General features: G+C 41.9%; 2 protein-coding genes across 4 annotated transcripts in view; one reads left to right on the plus strand and one right to left on the minus strand.

The window, feature by feature from the left end:
• The window catches only part of COPG2 (COPI coat complex subunit gamma 2), a 44,666-nt gene extending 33,668 nt beyond the window's left edge, over positions 1 to 10,998 (plus strand). Inside the window, exons 15-24 of the mRNA XM_073652491.1 lie at positions 925 to 1,000; positions 1,742 to 1,845; positions 1,981 to 2,106; positions 2,240 to 2,305; positions 2,882 to 3,021; positions 3,722 to 3,893; positions 4,188 to 4,285; positions 4,512 to 4,650; positions 8,220 to 8,318; positions 10,545 to 10,998. Coding sequence (XP_073508592.1) covers positions 925 to 1,000; positions 1,742 to 1,845; positions 1,981 to 2,106; positions 2,240 to 2,305; positions 2,882 to 3,021; positions 3,722 to 3,893; positions 4,188 to 4,285; positions 4,512 to 4,650; positions 8,220 to 8,318; positions 10,545 to 10,675 — 1,151 coding nt within the window. The 3' untranslated portion in view covers positions 10,676 to 10,998. The remainder of the gene's footprint in view (positions 1 to 924; positions 1,001 to 1,741; positions 1,846 to 1,980; positions 2,107 to 2,239; positions 2,306 to 2,881; positions 3,022 to 3,721; positions 3,894 to 4,187; positions 4,286 to 4,511; positions 4,651 to 8,219; positions 8,319 to 10,544) is intronic.
• A 2,749-nt stretch (positions 10,999 to 13,747) lies between these two features.
• Positions 13,748 to 24,363, minus strand: part of MEST (mesoderm specific transcript) — a 42,162-nt gene continuing 31,546 nt past the window's right edge. For all 3 annotated transcript variants that reach the window (XM_073652492.1, XM_073652493.1, XM_073652494.1), the window contains one exon: positions 13,748 to 21,163. In XM_073652492.1, the coding sequence (XP_073508593.1) occupies positions 21,046 to 21,163 (118 nt within the window). In that variant the 3' untranslated portion in view covers positions 13,748 to 21,045. The remainder of the gene's footprint in view (positions 21,164 to 24,363) is intronic.

Below are 24,363 nucleotides of genomic sequence, written 5' to 3' on the forward strand. Positions count from 1 at the left end.
TGATGCCAATAGGAAAAAGAATGCTGGTTACCATAGTTTTTGGTCTGCCGTCCTCCTATGTAGTTTTGATCTACTGTTAAGAATGGTCTGCACCTACAAATTTCTTTTTCTTCTTTTTTTTTTTTTTTTTTTTTTTTTTTTTACAACTTAGGAAGTTTGTCTGATATTCTGTATGTAAGCTACACTTTGCCCAGATATCTTGCTTGCTTCTGAAGCATAGACCTAAGAAAACAGGCTGGCGCACTTAAGAAAATCAGAGTTATGGCTCATGGAAAGGGCTGTTTTAATTTGTTAGATTTACATACACTGAACCAGATGTGTTGTATCAAAAGTTTTAAAACATACATTTGTACATACATGTGGTCATAATATACAAATTCAGTAGAGATTAGAATAATAGTTTGCATTCTGGACTCGAAATCTAGTAGAAATCAGCAAATTGAGTTGTAGAACACTGTTTCCTCGGCCACCTCAGCAGTCCTTGTCCGCCAGACAGTAACCCTGTGAACTGCCTCCTACCTGCTGACATCCCTGGTGCGACATCTGATTGGTAGGCCTGGCACAACGTCATGCGTGCACCACTCCGTAATGATTTTGGAATCTTGGTCTACAAATCAGAAGAGGCCCCTGGGAATACGGCAGGTAGGAGGTGGTCCTCAAGGCTCCTGTCTGGTGGCCTTAGAATGCTGGCATAGCTGATGGATAAAAACTTCTGCGAATCTATTCCCTTATCTTTAATATCTAGCAGTGTTTGCATCTTCATAGACTGACAGGTAATGGTACATGACATGGTGGCAAAGTATCAGCCAAAGCTTGGAAGCATACCGTGACAGAAGGACTACATTATTAAATGTGTAGAATTATTAATATAAAGGGTTTTTTTTTATTTTTTTTATTATTATTATTATTATTATTATTTTGCAGCTGCTGTTAGTGCTTTGGCAAAATTTGGTGCTCAGAATGAATGTCTTCTTCCTAGTGTGCTAGTTCTCCTACAGAGGTAAGGAACATGCTTAATAACAAATTCATGATGATTTCCATCTCCATTATTTAGGTCACTGCACCATTATTATTATTTATTTGAACATGTTTCCTAATAAAAAAAATTTAAAAAATATTAGAATTTAAAGGGATCCTGTCATCCAATTCATGCTGCACACCACAGCAGTAGGAAACAGAACCTGGCTGCACTACTGTAGCCAGGTATGTTTTACTGTGAAATGCTGCAACTTTATAGAGTAAACATAATTTGAAAAGTCTTCTGGGGACTACGTGCTTCACCTGACTAGTCTGATGTCCCCTGCTGGCTTTTTTTTCTGCCCTGCTCCAGGTGACTAGCTGCTCTCTCCATATACTTGTACATAGGGAGAGACCTCTCATTCATGAGTAGCAGGAACATACCAGACTGCAATAGCACAGCCAGGTTCTGATTCATGCTGCCGTGGTTTGGGCATCATGAATCTGATGACAAGATCCCTATAAAGGGAAAAAGTCATTTTCTTTATTTCTTGCCTGTTTCTTAGAAGCTAAAATTGGGCTGCAACGAATATCCATATAGATCCAGTCCACAGGGTGCGATCCACAATCTCAAGATGCAAACACATCTCTCCAATTGTCATAGAACCCAATTTTATTTTCACCCAATGGTCTATTTTAGTTATTTTTTACTACTGTGGTGTTATGTCTTGTTAAATTAGTGGTTTATGAAGCCTGTAACGTCCTGTTCTTATATACTGTACAGGTGCATGATGGACAGTGACGATGAAGTCCGGGACAGAGCAACCTTCTACTGCAATGTTCTAAAGCAGAAACAATTAACTCTAAATGCAGCCTATATTTTGAATGGTTTGTATTTCTCTTTGTTTTTGCTATTTGTAAGATTTAATACAATTTTCAGTGCAGTATTAGGCAGGTGAGAGATTTGGCTGTGGATTGGATTTACATTTACAGTTTCATTCCCTTGCCTTGATATATTTTCAGGTCTGACTGTGTCTGTTCTTGGTATGGAGAAAGCTTTACACCAGTACACTCTCGAGCCATCAGAAAAACCATTTGATTTAAAGTCTGTTCCTTTATCCACGGTTCCTCTTGTCGAACAGAAAGCAGGTAAATTCCACAAAGGGTCTGTAAGCCAAAGTAAATTCACATCTGTAGTGTTCTACTATGTTAAATGCTATCTCTAACACCCGGATTCATTTTCCAGTTGCATTAAATTTCTGTATAACCTTTTTTCCTTTAGATCTTGCCCCAGTGGCTGGCAAGCAACTTGGCAAAACAGTTCCTGTGCGCCAAGACATCTTTCAAGGTAATGGTGTGTTTTATTTTTTTGAATGTGTGTGTATATAGTACTTTATTGTTGATTTTTCATTTGAAAAGGATGTTATTTTTTATGGCATATCACTCACTACACATGACATAATGTTATATGAGGATTTCCAACCTCTTGGACCCTCGCAAATACTAAAAACTAATTGGAAGCCCTTATGGCTTTCTCCTTGCCCGGTGGCTCTCCCACCCACACGCTATGAATTAAAATGGATCCTGATGCCTTTTAAGTATAAAACTAGCACTGTGGCCCATTTTACTTCGAGTGGGGTCCAGGTAATAAGAATATTCCCCCCCTCATCACCCCCATCAAAAAATGATTGTATATTTTAGTAAATGGTTATCAGTTGTAATAAGAAAATCTCTAGAAAATGTAAACGTGATCACCACAGATTTGTAGTGGTTAATAAATGTATAGGTAACCGCGGAGGAATAGGATTTGCGTGAGAATGATGGTAATAAGTTGTAGGGAATTTGAATGTTGGAGATTATTTTTGCTCAGACTGGTTACCTTCTCAGATTTACCACAATTGATCTGATACTCTTTTGCTTGTAGAACAACTGGCAGCCATTCCAGAATTCAGAAATTTGGGACCACTCTTTAAATCCTCTGAACCTGTACAGCTCACAGAAGCAGAAACTGAGTACTTTGTTCGCTGTGTTAAGCATGTTTTCACGGACCATATTGTATTTCAGGTTAGTGTGCTTTTCTTTCTTGTGTATTTTGAGGTTTTCAGGGCTATGAACACCATTGCACAACATTTTTTTTATTATTCCTTTGATTTCTAAATTCAAAGATAAGCAAGTTTCTAAATAGTAAATATTACAAGTTTTCTGCTGCAGAGACTGTCTGTCTTCACATCCTTTATCTAGCTCAGTGCTCAGCAAAGATTATATAAATCCATCAGGCTCTCTGCACCTCCCATCCCTTCTTTCAACCTTGGCTATAGTAGTGGGGAGGGAGACCTTGTACAAATATCTCCACAATGTACAGAGGGGGAAACCATCTACAGTCTCTAGGATGGCGGCGAAAATGGGCTATAGACAAGGAGGAAAGAACGTGGAAAGAAGTGCAATATTAGAGCTATAGTGACACATGAAGCAAGTGAAGACCTCGCACCCTGGATACACACAGAGCTCCCATCCAGCATACATTACAGGGAGGGACAATCCCAACAAGAGAAAAATCTGAAACTTGAATCATACAAACTGCATATCAAGGGGTCTGAAAATGAATGAAGATTGCAAGCAAACTTATTGCTATTTTATTAACGTAAGTTAACCCCTGTCATATGTAAAAATGATTTCTTTCCATGTTAGAGGTGTTCATAGCCTTTACATATAGAAAAATTCCCCTGTAAAATACTCTTTCTTCATATTCCCTTTGTGCATATAGTTTGACTGCACCAACACCCTGAACGATCAGCTTTTAGAAAAGGTTATTGTCCAGGTGGAGCCTTCAGAAGGGTATGAAGTCGTATACTATGTCCAAGCGCCGAATCTCCAATACAACCAACCTGGCATATGTTACACTCTGGTCCGACTTCCTGAAGATGAGTCCACAGCAGGTACATCAATGGAAACAAAAGTGTGCTGTGTGTGCCTAGTGGAGCATGCATACTTCAGTACAAGATTGTATTTGGGCATCATTTATATGGTCAAACCCAACTTACATTTCATACTCATCTGTTTGTTCATGCAATTTTTAAACCTATTAAAAAGAGGAAAAACATGCTATAACTGAGCCTTAAAAAAGAATTACAAACTAATAAGCTACATGTGTGGAGAAATTTATATGTTCTACACTTGCATCAATTTCCTTTTCACCTTGAATTATCTGATGGATTTCTTTTCTTTTCCAGTGTCTTGCACATTTAACTGTACAATGAAGTTTGTGGTCAGAGACTGTGATCCTCACACAGGAGTCCCCGATGATGAAGGTTACAGTGATGAATATGTGGTATGTTAATTCATGAGGGCTCTGCAGCAGTACATACTTTCTATATGCCTCATTGTATTTTTAATTTGCATACATTTTTGGGGGAAATTGAGTATGACCCCATAGATTTCCATGGTAAAGCTTAAGGGATGGACTGGAATTTTTTTATAAATGTTGACCATGATTGAAATATAATATAAACTTGAGAAACAATAATATTTCTATGATATGTATTTTGTTTATGTAGCTTGAAGACTTAGAGGTTACTATCGAAGACCATATTCAAAAAGTGTTGAAGCCAAATTTTGGTGCAGCATGGGATGAGGTTGGAGACTCCCATGAGAAAGAGGAAACCTTTGCGCTTAGTACTACTAAAACCCTGGAAGGTAAGTAAATCTCCACTAGTCAGTCACACAGACTTTGCTCTGTAAGGGGCTTTATTGGGTGTATGAGATGTGTCTACATTCCTACTTCAAGAATGTTTTGCCGCAGGACCTTGTTTATTTTGAGGCCCATAGTGTATGGAATTTTAGTGACCTGTAAATCTGGTGTCACCTCCCAAATATTAAGTCATTGTGACTCGGTTCATTCACAATATGCATTATAACACCAAAATTCTCTAAATGTTTTTCTTTTAATGCAAAATGCTGACAGTTAGATATAACAAATTGATATTTAAATGGTTATTCCCCCCCACAAAACAAGTTGTCTCCTATCCATGGGATAGAGGATAACTTGCTGATCACTGGGATGGAGCAGAGGTTCGCATGTGACGCCTCCGCTCCATTAATGGTCTATGGGACTGCAGAGAGCAGCACCCTGCTTTCACTTGGGGTAACTGCGGTTGGACCCTTAGAGAGCTGCAAGTCCTCTAATTTCTGGTGGATATACGATAACTATTTTTGGGGGGGAAATAAGCCTTTAACCACTTCATGACATTTGACGTACCCATACGTCATGGTCTTATAGGGGTTCCCGACCTTTGACATATGGGTACATTATGACGATCGTGCGCAGCAAAGAAAAACCTGGCAAAAAAAAATGATTTTTCATCATTCTGCTGAACAAAAAGTGGAATAAAACGCTATCAAAAAGTCGAATTCAAATAAAAAATGGTATCTTGTTCCTCCAAAAAAACAAGCTGCCAAACCGCTCCATCAGCGGAAAAATAAAAAAAAGCTATAGCTCTCAGAATATAGCGATGCAAAAACAATTATTTTTTCTATAAAACAAGTTTGTGTAAAAGAAGCAAAACATTAAAACAATTATATAAATGTGGTATCGCTGTAATCGTACTGATCTGAAGAATAAAAGCTGCCTTATCAATTTTACCATACAATGAACAGCATTAAAAAAAAAAAAAAAAAACCAATTCCTGAATTGTTGTTTTTTGTTCATTTTGCCTCCCAAACATCGGAATAGAAAGCGATCATAAAATGTCATGTGCCCGAAAATTGTACCACTAAAGACGTTAACTCATCCCGCAAAAAGCAAGCCGTCACATGACTGTCAGAAGAAATATAGGAAAATTATAGCGCTCAAAATATGGTGATGCAAAAACTAGTTTTTGCAGGGAAAAAAAGCGTCTTTTAGTGTGACTGCAGCCAAAGATGAAAAAACCTATATAAATCTGGTATCACTGTATCTATTCTGCACCGACCTGAAGAAAAAAAGGAGTCTAATCACTTGTACCGCAGGAGGAAAGGCGTAATAAATAAAACTAATTCTTGATCTACTGTTGATTTGTTCATTCTGCCTCCTAAATATCGCAGTAAGGCTCGGCTCACATATATCTTGTGCTAAGCGCTTACACAGGGGTTTCCGTGTAAATCTCTGAAATACATGATTCAGACGGAGCCCCCGGCGGAAGATTCCCTGTAATGAGGCAGATGGAGACGCTGTGGATGCCGTCTGGCCTATGGGGGGTGTCAGGTGTCAATCTTTTTAGGCGTGAATAAAAGTGCCATCGGTCAGAGTTTTGTGCACTTCAGAAAAAAAGGACACTGCTGAACAGAGGCCAGACTGAGTCCAGAGTAACTCTGCTGCCTCATTATAGTGAATGGATCCCTCGGGGGTTTCATCTGTATCGCGTCACTCTGAGATTTAGATGGAAATCCTGATATAAGTGCTCAGCGTAGAGAGCTGGATAAATGTGATCCAAAATGTTATGTAAAATGTTCCGAATAAAAGCTTCAGCTCAATCCACAAAAAAACCAAGTCCCCACTCAGGTCTGTCATCTGTTAATGGAAATATAATGGGCTTCCACGTTACTGGTAGTACAAAGTCTCTGGAAAAACATTATGGCTCCTCGTCTCCCCAAAGAAATCCAGCGAATTTTGAGCTCCCAAATCCAATTCCCCCCCCCCCCTGCCCTTCTGAGCCTCAGTGTGTGCTTAAACCACATTTAGCGTTTGGCATTTCTGTAGAGATGAGAGCCACTTCATTTACGGACTGTGTGTCTCCAGAAGCACGAGCTGAGCGCTTGGGAGTTCTGTATGTGTCCACAAACTATTCTGTGATAATTTGTTTGCCGAGAATCAAATAGCAGTACTGTACATCCATATATTGGGTATTGCCACGTTCATCAGAAATTGTGTGACAAATTTTGGTGCCATTTTTACCCATTTTCCTGTGTGAAAATATAAAATCTGAGGCTAAAACAACATTTAATGGTGAAAAACTAATTATTTTTTCCTTCACTACCCAATGGTATAAAATTCTGTGATACACCTGTCTTGTCAATATGATCACTGCACCCCTAAATGAATTCATTGATGGTGTAGTTTATAAAATGAGTTCTCTTATGGGGGGTTCTGTTGTTCTGGCACCTCAGGGGCTCTGTCAATGTGACATGGCAGTCTCAAACTATTCCAGAAAATGTGCACTACAATACTACTCCTTGCCTTCTGAACTTTGCACTGTGCCTCAAAAATAGCTTTCGACCACATATGGGGTATCTGCTTCCTCAGGAGCAATTGCACAGCAAATTATACGAAAAGGGGAGGTATAGACACCATTGTCACCACACTTTAAGATTCAAATGCCATGGTTGTCTGGATGGTGGGTGTCGATCTGGCTGGTGGAGCACAGCTGATATTCAAGAAAAGGAGGAAATCTGGCACATCCATCCATTAATAAAAAGAAAACACTTTTTTGTAGAGCCATTAAAAACTTTAGAATCCAAAAAAATATATTAAAAGGACTTTTTTTTTTATTAGTGGATGGGTGTGCTGGATTTCCTCCTTTTCAAATTTTCTCCTGTTACCCTTTTGAAAGTGCATAATTTGGGACTAAAGGAACATTTTTGTGGGAAAAAATAAAATTTTTTCCTTCCACATTGTTGTAATTCCGTTGAAGCATCTGAAGGGTTAATAATAAAGTTCTTGAATGTGGTTTTGAGCACCTTGAGGGGTGCAGTTTTTAGAATAGTGTCACTTTTGGGTATTTTCTGTCATATAGACCCCTCAAAGTGACTTCAAATGTGATGTGGTCCCTAAAAAAAATTGATTTTGTACATTTTGCTGGAAAAATTAGAAATTACTGATAAAACTTTTAACCTTTCTAACAAAAAAAAATTGTTTAAAAAAATGATGCTGATGTAAAGTAGACGTGGGAAATGTTGCTTATTAACTATTTTGTTTGGTATAACTCTGGTTTAAGGGCATAAAAATTCAGGGTGTAAATTGCAACATTTTTGTCAAATTTTTGTTATTTTCATAAACGCAAATCCTATCGGCCTAAATTTACCGCTATCATAAAGTACAATGTGTCACGAAAAAAAACCAATATAATCCCTGAGATCCATTGAAGCAGTCCAGAGTTATTACCTCATAAAGGGACACTGGTAAGAATTTAAAAAATTGGCCTGGTCAGGAAGGTAAAAACAGGCTTGGGGTGTGAAGGGGTTAATAACAGTATTGATAACATTTTTTTCTTACATGTTTACCACCATAGATGCTGTAACAAACATCATAAAATTTCTGGGAATGCAACCATGTGAGCGATCTGACAAGGTGCCAGAGAACAAGAACTCGCATGTGCTTTATCTCTCAGGTGAGCAGAAATTGAGCACATTTCTAGGTAGTTGCTGTGGTGTGGATTTTGGATAACTAGAATATTGGTTCCTACAATGCAATATGTAAAATGATGGCGGCCAGTTTAGATTAAATTATTTGAATTTGCTGGGTCTAAATTCAGCCCGAATTCTATTCCCATTAAATAATTTCACCCATCTCTAATGGTTATGTTTATTACCTGCCTATATAGTGCAGCATAGACTAATTATTATAGAATAATGTAGAGGTCTTTGTGTATAGGTGCTTTAAAGGGAACCTGTCATGTCTTATCTACTATGTAACTGCCCCCATTGCGTTGTTAGTAATGTAATGTACATCACTAACAGGCTTTTTTTCATTAAAATTGGTGCTAATATGAGTCTAACATTTTATACACTTATATCCTACCTGTGCTGTGACGAGCGGCTCCAGCCGCACACAGTGAAGCTGGGAACTTCACTGCACACGCGTGGGAAGCCGCTCATCACAGCACATGTGCAGTGAAGCTGGGAACTACAAAGCCCCACTGCGCACGCGCGGGGAGCCGGCTGGCCATGTCATACTGCGCAAGTGCCCCACTTACATCACTGCTCGCCGGGAGCAAAGTTTAAATGCGTAGGTGGTGCCACCTGACTGAATGGGGGAGGATCACACCCCTATGACTAAACGAGCAGGTAGGATATAAGTGTATAAAATGTTATAGACTCATGATATTAGCACCAATTTTAATGAAAAAAAGTGTGTTAGTGATGCACATTACATTACTAACAACGCAATGGGGGCAGTTACATACCGTGTTTCCTCGAAAGTAAGGCCCCCCCGAAAGTAAGGCAGGGTGGGGGGTTTCGGGGGGGGGGGGTCCGCCAATGTAGGGCACCCCCCGATTGTAAGGCAGGGTAGCGGGGGGGGGGGGGCGGGGAATGTAAGGCTGATTGGCCGATCAGCCTGTTCGTCACAGGCTCCCTAGTCCCTGCTGGCCACCAGCTCGAGCTGTGATTGGCCAGTCAGCCGGCTCGCAGCTGATTGGCCGAATCAGCTGCGACGTCACCGCCTACAGGCTCGCTCCGATTGGTCCAGCTTCCCCGGCATCCGAATCGTCAGCCCGGCACCGCAGAGGAGATCGAAACAGAAGGAAAGTAACGGTAAGTTCCGAAACTCTCTCTGTGTGTGTGTGTGTGTGTACGGTATGTGTACGGTATGTGTATGGGGCTGTATGTGTCAGTGTGTGTACGGTACCGGTACGATACCGTGTTTCCTCGAAAGTAAGACCCCCCCGAAAGTAAGGCAGGGTGGGGGGTTTCGGGGGGGTCCGCCAATGTAGGGCACCCCCCGAAAGTAAGGCAGGGTGGGACTTTTGGGGGTAAAATTAATGTAAGACAGGGCCTTACTTTCGGGGAAACACGGTAGTAGATAGGACATGACAGGTTCCCTTTAATTGATGTCCCTTTTTTGTGGGTTGTCTGCTGTTTTGCTGGTTTTATCTTTCAACGATGTTATGGTTTCCGTAATGACAATTATATTTACCACTATGCTTCTGGCTTTTTTGAAGAGACTGGGTCATTATTATCTAATATTAGCCTGATGCACAGGCAGAGACTCACATCCTGTCTACACATAAGGGCTGATTCACGTCAGTTTTCAACATAGGACATGTCTATGTTATTCTCCATGGACCACCTGGTCCACGAAAAATCAAGGACTTGTGAACAGCCCCAGTCACTATTATAGGTACAAGTGTTATCTGTAAAAAAGACAAATAGCACCTGTATGCAAAAAACTGAAATGTGAATGAGCCCTAAGAGCAGGTATTGGACTGGTTGCCAGACTGGACCCATAAGGAATGAGGGATAATATATGGCTCAGCTGAGCTGTGACATTGCACAGAATTGCAGGAGCGCTACTTACCTAACTGCTGACCTGAATTTTCATTTATAAGCCCTTGTACACTACATCTCTGCATGGCTGGGCTCTCACTCATATAGACTCCTATTCCAAGGCAGTATTACACAGAGAATCTCCCATTTGTCCAGGTAGATTAGGAGTAAATGGACACTAACTATTTCATGGTACAAAATAAATAAAAGGGGAAAGAGTTGTAATAATTATTTTCTTTTGTCCTGGTTATTGTCCTCAAAAATGTACACAGTCAGTTATTAATGACTAATGTAAAGGTTTTAGGTATATTTCATTGAGAATGCTTTCCCCTCCCCCCATCTATGTTTAGGGGTATATAGAGGCGGCCATGATATTTTGGTTCGGTCCAGACTGGCTCTTGCTGATGGAGTTACCATGCAGGTAACAGTTAGAAGCACCGATGAGACCCCAGCTGACGTCATCCTGGCCTCTGTTGGCTGAATCTTCCCGGAGAGCATACATTTCATCTGCTGCCATCCATGGTGGTCAACATTTCCAGGATCCTGTCTACACTATGAACATTTATTTTATTATTAAAGTCTTAAATTGGAAGCAGAATTGCAGACGGTCCTGCTGTCACCTCACCCAGTTTTGTCTGGGAAAACAATTACAAGACTTTTCTTTCCAATACCAGGCCTCTTTTATACTTGAAGCACTTGTTTCTTTTATCCTCCTAAATGCCCATCATGTGTGCTCATTGGCACAGAAATGTAAGTGATCAAAACGTATTTCCAATAAAAATACAGTACAGATTGTTTCTACTATATCATTATAGCAAATGTCTTATATTTTATAAACCACACTAGAGACATTGATGTTTCTCTGGCCATAATTCACCTGGTAAAATAACATGGCTATTAAGAATCAGCATTCTCTCACATCCCACCTTAAAGGGTTTGCGCTTCTCTGCTATTTCCAGGAAAGCCATAGAGAATGTGTACATGCTCAATTTCTGCGCAATCAGATGAGGCATTGCCGAGCCTCGTTTGCGGTTTCAGTGGTTGGACCCCACTTATGAATAAGATATCCCCCTATTCTGTGGATAAAGAAGGTATAGGTCTTTTAAGTACTAATTTCTCCCTATACAAAATGCTTCTGTACAATTCAATAAGGTAAGAGCCATTCTATTGCTCCCTAGGTCGATATCGCCACTAAAAATCACAGGATATATGAGCCTAAAAATAGGCGTATTGGCCAGTGTGAAATTGCTGATATGAAAAATAGAAAAAAAAACTTTAAATATTTCTAATATAAAAACTTGATTTAAACCATAGGTCATTTTCTGATAACACATTCCCCTTATAGCTGTGGGCTGACTGCTCATTTCAATGGCTAACACAGCCCCCTTTTCTGTCTATGCATTGACACATGATGCTAGGTTAAGGTATAAAGCTTTATTTGCATATAAATCCACAGACCAGTACAGTGATAATTACATCCATCCAGAGATACTTGTGGTACAAGGTTTAAGCTTTTAATAAGGCTAAAAAGCCAAGCCACATGGCTAGTAAGTAACAGAAGGGATAGCACAGAGAATAAAAACAATATTCCAGTCCTAATATATATCGATGCACAGTAACACATTATGAAAAATGTGCCAATATTCACTCCCATACATGTATGTAATAGATGTATCTACAATAATGAATGAATTCTATGAAAAAGGTGCCAATAATGGTGAAAATCCCAATATAGTTACAACAGTAATGCATTGAAGTGTATATACAAGTTAATTCCTTTGCCTCCATAATAAGTCATGTGGGGATCAGTACATTTTTCATAATGCATTATCATACATGCATCAATTGTATGTATATTGTACATGTATATTGACTGAAATATTGGTTCTTTATCTGTGCTGTTCTTCTGTTGGTCATTTACTATCCATCGACTGGTTTAGTCTGGACGTTTTAAAGGGGTTTGCCCATTACTCGGACAACGCCTTCTCAATCACTATCTCCCCATGTAGAATGTCAACTGCTATACTCCCCTCCGGTGCCGGGGCTCGCATAACATTGGATTCAGGGTTCGCATGACATTAATCAGCAGTTGCTTCATTCACTTCCGTTGTGAAAAACTGACTTTAGTAGGAAGTCCGAGAGCACTTCTTCTAGATTACAGTTTTGTCTGAAGGAAGGGAGAGGGACGCGGCCGCTGTTTGGCTGCAGGGCTCATGTGATATAACATTACGGGAGACCAGGTGGTAGCATCACTGCAATGGCACTCGCACCGAAAGTGAGTATAGATTATTATTTTACATGGGGGAATATAGTGATTGAGATCGGGTTGTCAAAGTAGTGGACAACCACGTTAATTGTTTCTAGATGTCTATGTTCTGGTCTCTGGCTTTCTATGTAAATAATGCTTTATATTTTTCAGCAGATGTGCAGCATTAATGTGTGCGCAACTTTGCTGAGATAAATACATACAGTACCAGACAAAAGTTTGGACACACCTGTTCACATCATGGTTTTCCTTGTTCTTATTGGAATCTACATTATAGATTCAGACCCAAGGCAGCAAAACCACAAAAGAACACATATGGCAACGAGGAGTAAAGAAACCTGTGAAACAAACCAGAATACGTCTTAAACCTTAGATTGCACACAGGCAGTGATTCCACAGATTAACTGTTTATGGGGTATATCTGTTAATTTGAAACCATTCCAGGTAACTACCTGATGAGGCTACACAAAAGATTGCCAAGGAGGTACAAAGCTGTTGGAGTAAAAGGGGGCTACTTTGAGGAATCTAAGGTTTTATACATTCTGGTTGTTTCACAATTGTTTTACTCCTCCTTTCCGTATTTGTTCCTTCGTGGTTTTGCTGCCTTCAGACTGAATCTAGAATGTGCACATTCCAATAAAAATGAGGAAAAACATTGTATGAACGAACAGGTGAGTTCAAACTTAACTAGTACTGTTATATATGTTTTTATACTAGAAACACATTTAAAGGGAACCTTTCACCTCAGAAAACATCATTTACCTGCAGATTTAGGGTTAATGCTTCTGCCCCACCTTACTGAAAGTGCGGCAACCAAGAGAAAATGTACTTGTTTCTTCCCGGGAGATGCCGGCTTTCAGTAATGGCGGCATGCACGGAGCAATTATAGTCCTCACTCACTATGCGGTGAGCAGTGGCAGTAATCACGCCCCAGCACTTTGACAGCCTGCTATGTAGCACATCTGAGCAGAGCGAGCGTCAGGGCATGCTTACAGCATAACAATGACTAGAATAGCCACATGCAAGGACTGAAAGCTGTCTGCTCCAAGGAGCAAATAAGTTTGCAGATTAACCCTATATCTGGAGGTAAATTGTGTTCCCTTCTTGTTTGTGTTGTTGGTTTTTTTTAAACCCTCTATTACTATAGAACAAATAGTTGGAATTGGTCACCTACATGTTTTCTTTTCAGTGTTTACTATGGAAAATACAGGGGACATGCAGAATACAATAATGTAATATTGAAACGGCCATAGGTTAAAATGAAAATCACTTGGCAGGCTGGTAAAATTAAGTTTTAAGAAATGTTTTATTTTTAAAAAGTTGACAATTTGTAATATTGATCCATGAAATACTGTTAATGTCACGTCTTAATAGACAATTAATTTCATACATTCTAGACCATGGTTTCTCTGTATAAAGTTTTCAGTTTTATTGTCAAAATAAAAGTGAATGTTCTGGTGTGTCCTGTAAATGCTTGAAACATTGTAACCAATGCCCTGCTATTGGCTGAATGAATCCCATATATTGACTTTTTTCACAATTTTGAGGTGTTCCACCCTTTAAAGAGAACCTGTCATGTCCAGAAATGCTATTTACCTGCAGCTGTAAGATTGTTAAAATCATGCCTGTCTTACTGGAGCAGCGGCTACAGAGAGAAAATGTTATCCTCCCTGTGGCTACTTGTTTCCAGTCCTTGGTGTGGTGGAGGAAGCCGTTACAGTCACGTCTCACTATGCTGTGAGTGTGGCTATAGTCTCTCCCTTGAGCTTTCATAGCCTAGTCTGCACACACATAGCATATCAAGCTATCAACTAAATGTCAGAGTGTGATTACACAAGTGTCTTACTGGTAATTTCACAAAAAAACAATTCACTTGAACCACTTCACGGCCTTGAGATTTTCCATTTTTGCATTTTCGTTTTTTTGCTCCCCTTCTTCCCAGAGCCAAAACTTTATTTTTCAGTCAATATTGCCCGTGTGAGGGCTTGTTTTTTGCAAAACGAGTTGTACTTTTGAATGACACTATTGGTTTTATAATATCGTGTACGGGAAAAAATTACAAGTGTGGAGAAATTGCAAAAAAAAGTTCATGTTCACTAATTGCTAAAACTGACCTGCCATTATGATTCTCCAGGCCAGTACATGTTTGTAGATAACAAAACCGTAGCGTTCCCATTTTTCAGCATCTGGGGCGCTGTGAGGGCTTATTCTTTGCACATAGAGCTGATGTTTTTTATATACCATTTTGAGGTAGATACAATGTTTTGATTGCCTGTTATTACATTTTATTGCCATGTTGCAGCGACAAAAAAAAACAAAACGTAATTCTGGACTCTTTTTTTTTTCTCTCATTCCACCGTTTACTGAACGGATTAATTCTATATTTTGATAGATCGGACATTTCTGAACGCAGCAATACCAAATGTGTATTTTTTTATATGGGGCAAAAGGGGGTGCTTTAATCTTTGCTATTTTAATTTTTTCTAAAAAAAAATAAATAAACTTTTTTCTACTTTTTACTTGCCTCAGTAGTCCCCTTAGGAGACTTAAAGTTGCGATCATCTGATCGCTTGTGTTACACATAGCATGGCTGAAGTCTTGCTCTGTGTAGAAAGAATCATCATCTCATGCACTGGGGTCTTCTGCAGATGCCTGGTTGTCATACCAACCTATGGCCACCCAGCAATCATGTGAGAGAGGTGCCAGTGGGTGGAGTTTATGACACGCTTCCTGTGTGAGTTAAATGCCGCTGTCAGAGATTGACAGCAACATTTAACATGTTAAGAGCCACAGGTCGAACGCGATTCCACCCGCGGCTGTTAGTGGAACATAGCTGATCAAATCAGCTGTCATATGCCGGAAAAGATGCGGGATCAGCGCCAGAGCCCACATCAAAGGCTGGGACACTATGACGTACTTATAGGTCATGAAGGGGTTTTAATGTGTGACATTGCCATGATGTAGGGAGCACTCTTTAAAAGGCTTTAACCACACGTGCAGCATTTTGAGTCAGGAGCAGATTCCAGAAGGACTGAGAAGTATAAAAGAACCAGATCATATTCTGGCTTTGGTCCACAAAACTGCATGTGTGTTTCCAGTCTTAGGCTTTATGAATCTTACAATATATTTGATTATTAGGAGCCGTGCAAAGTCTGTTATATGATGCCTACGTGAAAAAGTAATTTCACAAAAATAATCCTTTAACATGGCTTGAACTTGAATATTTTTTTGATTTTAAAGAGAATGTGTCAGCAAGTTTTTGCTATATAAACTGAGAGAAGGATGATGTAAGGGCTGACCCTGGTCTGCTGCTTGCTGTTGTCTTGTTACAATCAGTTTTCTATGCTGCAGATCTAACAGAGATCGGCCTGCTGAACTGTGTATAACCTCGCTACACCACTATTTAGCAGCGTTTTGTCAATGTACAGTATACACAAAGCTGGTGGGGGTGGGGTTACACGCAGAAGTTAACTAGGATGTTCTAGTCTTGTAGTGATAATCTCCTGCTGATAAAAGACTGATTTTATTTTAACAGCAACACACACCCTAGTAAGGGACAGCACTGGAATCAGTCTGTCAGCCCCTACATTATGGTGCTCTCAGATTACATAGCAAAAAACAGCTGACAGCTTCCCTTTTTAAACTTTTTTTTTTTTTTTTTTATCAATTTGGTCTCTTTGGGAGACTTGAACCTGCAATCAGCAGTTGCTGCAATTTCATAGTACTGAATATATGATCAAAATCTTAGCCTCCTATGAAGTGTAGCCTATGAAAGAGCTTCTTTTGAGTACCCCCATGGCAACCGCACAAGTAGGTGGGCTAATGGAACATACCACATGCATAAAAGGGAATCTGTCACCACATCTAACCTATTAATATGAGCATACAGGTTATAGACTGGTGAGGAGAGTGATACCTGTAGGTCTCATATCGGATGGGTTGTGGAGAAATCATCTTTTATCACTTTATATAAATGACCTCTTCCAGGCTATGGGCGGACGCTGCCTGGTAGATAACTTTGCCTCCAGAGCTTATAATACATGAAGGAGGAGTTACCAGTGTGATGTGCGATGGCCGCTCTCACTGCAGAGCTGTGTGTGATTATAAGGGTGCAGTCACACGGCCGTGTAACACAGACAACTTACGGTATGTTTCGGACCATAAGACGCACTTTTTTTCCCCAAAATTTGGAAGGAAAGTGGGGGTGCATCTTATGGTCCGAACGGTACTTTATCGGTGGTGGTGGAGCTGGGAGCGCATTGTCCTCCGGCGGCGGCAGAGGTGAGATGCGGCTGGAGGCGGGGCCTGTACCTCTGCTGGTGTCCGGCGGTGAGGCTGAGGAGCCAGGGCCTCTGCCAGACTGTGAGTGGCGTCCGGCGGTGAGGCAGAGGAGCCGGGGCCTCTGCCGGGCTGTAAGCGGTGTCCGGCAGTGCGGCAGAGCAGCGTGTGCGGAGCTCCGGCGGCCATTTTCCTGCAGATCACAGCCTCAGGACGCCGGAAACCGCACACGCTGCTCTGCCGCATCGCCGGAAACCACTCACGCCCCAGCTCCTCTGCCTCACCGCCGGACGCCACTCACAGCCCGGCAGAGGCCCCGGCTCCTCTGCCTCACCGTCGGACACCAGCAGAGGTACTGGCTCCAGTCCACAAGCCAGGCCAGGCCCCAGTGCACAGGCCCCAACCAGACACCGGCATCTCACCTCTTCTGCTGCTGCTGGGTTCCTGAGGCAGGGAACGGAGGGACCTGCGATCCTCCTCCACCACCCCCCAGGTAAGATACCTAATCAGACAATAAGACGGACTCCATCTTATAAAAAATATTTTTTTTCCTATTTTACACCCAAAAAGTTGTGGTGCGTCTTATAGTCCGAAAAATACGGTACTCATCACAATGCATGGACTGACCTGCAGCTCTCCTGACCTGAGCGTGACAGCATATATTTCTATGCAGATGTCATGAGAGCTGACGGCCAGTCTGTACACTATGCTGTGATCATCGTCTGTCTTATATGGCCGTCTGACTGCGCTCTAACGGACACATCTGCAGGATCCTCTCAGCCTCCAGCTCACAGACAGACAGGGCTGCAATATTGTTCCAATACATCAGAGCGCTGCAAAATGGGTTTGTAAGATGACAAATTTCAATTCTCTTCTGTGTTAGTCACTTGTCTCACACTGGTAACTCCCCCATTTATATAAAAATAATCTATGGAGTCAGAGTTGTCTTCCAGGCAACATCCTGCTTATAGCCGGGAAGAGGTCATTTACATATGAGAAAAACATGGATTTCCCTGGAATAAGACATCGCATTACAGATATCAAGGTGTCATTTTATTCAGCTTCCTATGACCTGCAGGCCCACTTCCACTGCTTAGGAGGGTTGATCCTACTGACAGATTCCCTTTAAGTGTCGCTGTTTTTTTTTTTCCCCTCCTTCATTCAGTCTTAATGCATACTTTCAATGGAACACTGTGAAGTATCATACTGTAGCTATATGCAGTACTTAAATCAACTAAAAAGGGGGAGCAACTGCAATATTTTTGCTACATAGGAACCTAACCGAAAAAAATCATGATTTGGGTACAACTTGACCCTGCTGAGATGGTTTTTATGTGCTTTTTTTTTTTTTTTTTTTTTTTTTTTTTATCAAAAACTGTGTTTATTAAGTACCCTATGTTAGTTATATGCATTATTTCTTTTACTTTACTTACAGCAGCGTATATGTTAGTTTTTTTTTTCTGTCTTAGGTTTTACACGGGCACATACTCTATATTGAAGAAATTACCTTTAAAGTAAAAAGAAATGCATGACTCAGACAAAAAAAAAAATAACATCTTTGGTTAAATTACGCAAAATAAAAAGAATACTACACACTAAAAAGCAAATATTGTTTTCTGCATACCAATGTGCCTGCTCTGGCATGTTAAAAAAGATGTCTTCCAGCAAGCTTGTCAACAGTTTTTGGTTGTGACAAGGAATACTGTAAATGTAGGTTAGGACTAGCAGGGTGCTTTCACACTGTGCTCTGCCCCACCTTCAGTGGTCCCATCAAGGCTCACATCTGAACCCCCCCCCCCCCCTGCAAAATGAGATTCGGTTGTATGCGTCAAAGGGGCCTACTATGTCTGAGTGTCCTACTACATTAGGGGTATACACCAGAAAATGATGCATGACAGAGCACACGTCGACTCTGTTGGCGCCATTATAGTCAATGGCCCCGGCGACGCGTATTTCCGAATCTCGTTTTGTGCGACAGGACCATAGAGTGTGAGGATGAATGCAATATGAAAGGGGACTAATAATACAGATCTCATTTTTGAGCTGCAGTATCTGTATGTACAAATGTAGTTTAGGTTATCATGTAGACACTATTACATGAAAATAGAGTTCATCCTATTTCACTAGCTCTTAAAATAATTCTATTGGTGAAGAAAATTAAGGTGTTGCTTCCCTTAAAAGAGGTTGTCCACTACTTTAGCATTGACTACCTATTATTATTATTATAGCGCCATATATTCCATGGCGCTTTACATGTGAAAAAGGGGTATAATACAAGAACAATTACAATAATCTTGAACACAATGTGACAGCGACTGGTACAGGAGGAGCGAGGGCTCACAATCTACGAGGGATGGGTGAGGATACAGTAGGTGAGGGTAGAGCTGGTCGTGCAGCGGTATGGTGGAGAGGTGGTTACTGCAGGTTGTAGGCTTGTCGGAAGAGGTGGGTCTTCAGGTTCCTTTTGAAGGTTTCCACGGTAGGCGAGAGTCTGATACGTTGGGGTAGAGAGTTCCAGAGTGGGGCGGAAGCACGGGAGAAATCTTGTATACAGTTGTGGGAGGAGGAGATAAGAGGGGAGTAGAGCAGGAGATCTTGTGAGGATCGGAGGTTGCGTGCAGGTATGTAACGGGAGACTAGGTCGGAGATATATGGAGGAGACAGGTTGTGGATGGCTTTGTATGTCATGGTTAGGGTTTTGAACTGGAGTCTCTGAGCAATGGGGAGCCAGTGAAGAGATTGACAGAGAGGAGAGGCCGGGGAATAGTGGGGGGACAGGTTGATTAGTCGAGCAGCAGAGTTTAGGATAGATTGGAGGGGTGTGAGAGTGTTAGAGGGGAGGCCACAGAGCAGGAGGTTGCAGTAGTCAAGGCGGGAGATGATGAGGGCGTGCACTAGTGTTTTTGCAGATTCATGGTTTAGGAATGTGCAGATCCGGGAGATATTTTTGAGTTAGAGTCGGCAGGAAGTGGAAAGGGCTTGGATATGTGGTTTGAAGGAGAGTTCCGAGTCCAGGGTTACCCCAAGGCAGCGAGCTTGAGGGACTGGGGAGAGTGGGCAGCCATTGACGTTGATAGATAGGTCAGTTGGGAGGGTTGAATGAGATGGCGGAAAGATGATGAATTCTGTTTTGTCCAGTTTTAGAAATCTGGCAGAGAAGAAGGCTGAAATAGCAGACAGACATTGTGGGATTTTGGTTAATAAGGAGGTGATATCGGGTCCAGAGAGGTAGATCTGTGTGTCATCAGCATAGAGGTGATAATGAAAGCCATGAGACTCTATGAGCTATCCCAGGCCTAAGGTGTAGATGGAGAAGAGCAGGGGTCCTAGAACTGAACCTTGGGGGACACCGACAGATAGGGGGCGAGATGAAGAGGTGGTGTGTGAGTGGGAGACACTGAATGTCCGGTCTGTTAGGTATGAGGAGATCCAGGATAGGGCCAAGTCTGTGATGCCGAGAGATGAGAGAGTCTGGCGTAAGAGGGAATGGTCCACTGTGTCAAAGGCAGATGACAGGTCTAGGAGGAGGAGGACATTGTATAGGTCATCAATGTCTGATCGGTCGGGGTCCGACAGCCGACACCCCCACTGATCAGCTGTTAACGGCAGAGGCTGGAAGTAGTTGCTTGTGGAGCTGCTCAGTCTTCTGGTAGTGGCCGAGGATTAGTACTGCACATCCACCTACTATTCAAATCAATAGGGAGAAGATGTGTAGTACCCTGCAGCGGCCACTATCACAAGAGGCCAGCTCCGCAAGCGAGTAATTCCAACCACCAACACAGGCAACAGCTGATCAGCAGGGGTGCCAGGTCTCTCACCCTGACCAATCAGACGTTGATGACCTATCCTAAGGATAGGTAATCAATGCTAAAGTAGTGGACAACCTCTTTAAAGAGCAGAACACTGCAGCTTTTTTTAGTGCACTCAGTGTATGGCTTAAAGTATTTTCAATAAATCTTTCCAAACACCAAGGGTCTATAAATCCTCTTACTGTGCTGGCAGTCCTGTCAGTTATATACTGTCTAATCATCACACAAATCACAATGGCTTCAAATACAAATTGAATTAAGAACATGCAATTTCTTCCTTGCTGTTAGCAAAAAAACTCATGAAATTGGTCAATTATAAAACTAATATACATTAAGTGTTAAAAGACAAGCCAACCCTGAGATATTCCGGAGGTCCCTGCTGGGGGGCTGATGAAGAGCGATTCAAAAGCCCATTACATGAAAATTAAAAATGTTATTGCTTTACAGGAGCTCCATGTTCACCTAGGATGAAATGGCAGTAGAGTTGTTCTTCATGGCTCAAAATGAATTGATAAAGTTTAGATAAGCGTTCAGAAATCCAGTGGGATCCTCAAGCTGAGGGTAGTGACTGATGTGATCATCCAGCACAGTGAAAGTTGACTTGGGAATAAGTTTCCTATACGCCAAAAGACAAGAAAAAAAATTTTCACTAATAAATACTTAATAAGGGTACAAACACATGAACGGATTTTTCGGCCACAGTGTTGTCCGTTTCAAAATTGGAAAGCACCCGGCCAATGTTGGGCTATATGCTAGCCTACGGGCTGCTGTTCACATGGACATCACAGCATGCATTCACACCGCTCCTTTACCTCATCTATGTGGACTGGGATTTTTTTTAAATGTACCGTATATTCCGGCGTATAAGAGGACCTGGTGTATAAGACGACCCCCCTACTTTCCTGTTAAAATATAGAGTTTAGGATATATTCACCGTATAAGACTACCCCTTTTCCAACGCATACCAAACACCGGTAAAAATTAAAAAAAAACAGATTTGAATTTAACATGGTCCTTTTTTAATTTAAATTCTTATGACATGCAGGTATATAGCAGGAAAACTGTCACTCATAAACATATTAAAATAGGGGGGACCCCACGTCATTTTTTGGGGGGGTCCCCCATTCTAATAGCTAGTAAAGGCTAGGTATTCAGCTGGGGGCTGATATTAGTAGCCTGGGAAGCTCCGTGGGTATTACCCCCTTCCCAGACTTCAAACATCTGCCCCAGCCGTCTGCTTAACCTCCGCTAGAGACTATAATGATGGTGGATCCCACGCCAATTTTCTTTTTAAAAAATCCTTTATTTTAACACTAAATGACAATTGAGGGGTTAATAAAGATGCAGTCCCTAAATTATTATTAATTTTGTAATTAATTTTTCCCAAAAATGTTGACGTGGGCTTCGCCATATTTTTGTGTCCAGCCAGGTACAGCAGGCAGGAACGGGCTGCCCCCAACCACCAGCTGCCTATTTGTACCTGGCCGGACACAACAATATAGGGAAGCCCTTTTTTTTTTAATTATTTCATGAAATAATTTAAAAAAAAAGACGTGGGGCTTCGCCCTATTTTTGTGTCCAGCCAGGTACAACTAGGCAGCTGGGGGCTGGAATCTGCAGCGCAGGGAGACCCAAGCTTTCTGGGCCCCCCCCGCTGCAAATTGCAGTCCGCAGCCACCCCGGAAAATGGCGCGTTCATAGAAGCGCCATCTTCTGGCGCTGTACCCAACTCATCCAGGGCCCTGGTGCGGTGGCTCACTGGGTAATAAAGGGGTTAGGGCCAGCTTGGCATTATCAGCTGGCCCTAAGCCCGAAATTCATGGGGTCACGCCAATATTAGACATGACCACCATGAATTTCTAGTAAAGTAATTAAAAAAAACACAACACCCAGAAAAAAGTCCTTTAATTGAAATAAAGACACAATTTTTTAATGTTCTAAATTAAACCATACTTACCGTCACGCCCATTCCAGCTGAAGCCAACGATCTCCTGCAATAAAAGAAAAATAATAAAGCAACCTCATCCTTACCTTTCCATGGTTCCCAGGACCGGTCCAGCTCTGCTACATTCACATGACAGGCTGCACCGCAGCAGAACGCTGCCGTTCAGCTTGCCATGCGGCAGACACTGAGAAGCGCAGGCATGCTTGTGCTCCTCAGTGTCTGACTGTGACGGCATCCAGATGAGCCGAGATCATGTCCAATGAACTCGGCTCACCTCATGCACGTCACTGACAGCGTGGGAAAATTCTCCTGCTCCCCGCATGCGCAGTAGAAGTTTCCCACGCTGTCAGTGACGGACGTCCAGGAGGTGAGCTGAGTTCATTGTCGGCTCATCTGGATGCCGTCACAGCCAGACACTGAGGAGCGCAAGCACGCCTGCGCTTCTCAGTGTCTGCGGGATGACAGGCTGGATGGCGGCGTTCTGCTGCGGTCCAGCCTGTCATCTCGATGTAGCAGAGCTGGAGCTGTCCTGGGAACCATGGAAAGGTAAGGATGAGGTTGGTTTATTATTTTTCTTTTATTGCAGGAGATCGTTGGCTTCAGCTGGAATGGGCGTGATGGTAAGTATGGTTTAATTTAGAACAATAAAGAATTGTGTCTTTATTTCAATTAAAGGACTTTATTCTGGGTGTTTGTGTTTTTTTTAACTTTGACTATGGGGTTAGTAATGGGGGTGTCTTATAGACGCCTCTCCATTACTAACCTGGGCTTGATGTCAGCTGGCATTATAAGCTGACATCAACCCCAACCCTATTACCCCCTGCCACCGCACCAGGGCAGCGTGGAAGAGCGAGGCTAAGTGCCAGAATTGGCGCATCCTATGAATGCGCCATTTCTGGGGCGGCTGACGGCTGGTGTTTCTAGCCTGGGAGGGGGCCAATATTCATGGCTCCCTTCCTGGGCTATTAATATCAGCCCCCAGCTGTCTGCCTAGCCTTTGCTAGCTATTAAATTAGGGGGGACCCCACGTCATTTTTTTTGGGGGGTCCCCCATTTTAATAGCTAGTAAAGGCTATGTATTCAGCTGGGGGCTGATATTAGTAGCCTGGGAAGCTCCGTGGGTATTACCCCCTTCCCAGGCTTCAAACATCTGCCCCAGCTGTCTGCTTAACCTCCGCTAGAGCCTAAAATTAAGGGGAACCCCACGCCAATTTTTTTAATAATAAATCCTTTATTTTAATACTAAATGACAAGTACAGTAACCAACACTATCACTGTACTTCATATATATGTGACTGACATGTTTCTATCTATCTAATCTATGTGTGAAGCTCTATTCTGTCTGTTATAAATTGTCGGGTACCGCTGCTGAATTGCCGGCCGGCTTTTTTAAAGAGACGGTGCATGAAAACACTATTATTTGTTTTAATAAATCCTTTACACTAAATGACAAGTACAGTAAGCAATACTGTCACTGTACTTCATATATATGTGACTGACATGTTTCTATCTATCTAATCTATGTGTGAAGCTCTATTCTTTCTATTCTAAATTGTCGGGTGCCGGCTTATGCCGCTGCTGAATTGCCGGCTTTTCATATATTGTCACAGAAGCGATGCGAACTTCCCTGCTCCGGACACAGCGCAGCGCTTCTGTGACAAGTGAAAGCTGTCGGCACAGAAGCCCTGCGCTGTGTCCGGAGCTGGGAATACGCAGCGATGTGTCAGTTTCAGCACAGAAGCGCTGACTGTCTGGACCTACCGCCGCCGTATTTTAACTCCCTCCACCTTATATTAACTCCGACATGGCAGGGATACGGCCACGGCAGCTTATTAACACCCCCAGAGTATCCCCGCATGTCAATTTCTGAA

Source organism: Phyllobates terribilis, unplaced genomic scaffold (genome assembly GCF_046119375.1).
Source record: "Phyllobates terribilis strain yellow unplaced genomic scaffold, ASM4611937v1 Scaffold_11__3_contigs__length_659146591, whole genome shotgun sequence".
In the NCBI taxonomy this organism is placed as follows: domain Eukaryota; kingdom Metazoa; phylum Chordata; class Amphibia; order Anura; family Dendrobatidae; genus Phyllobates; species Phyllobates terribilis.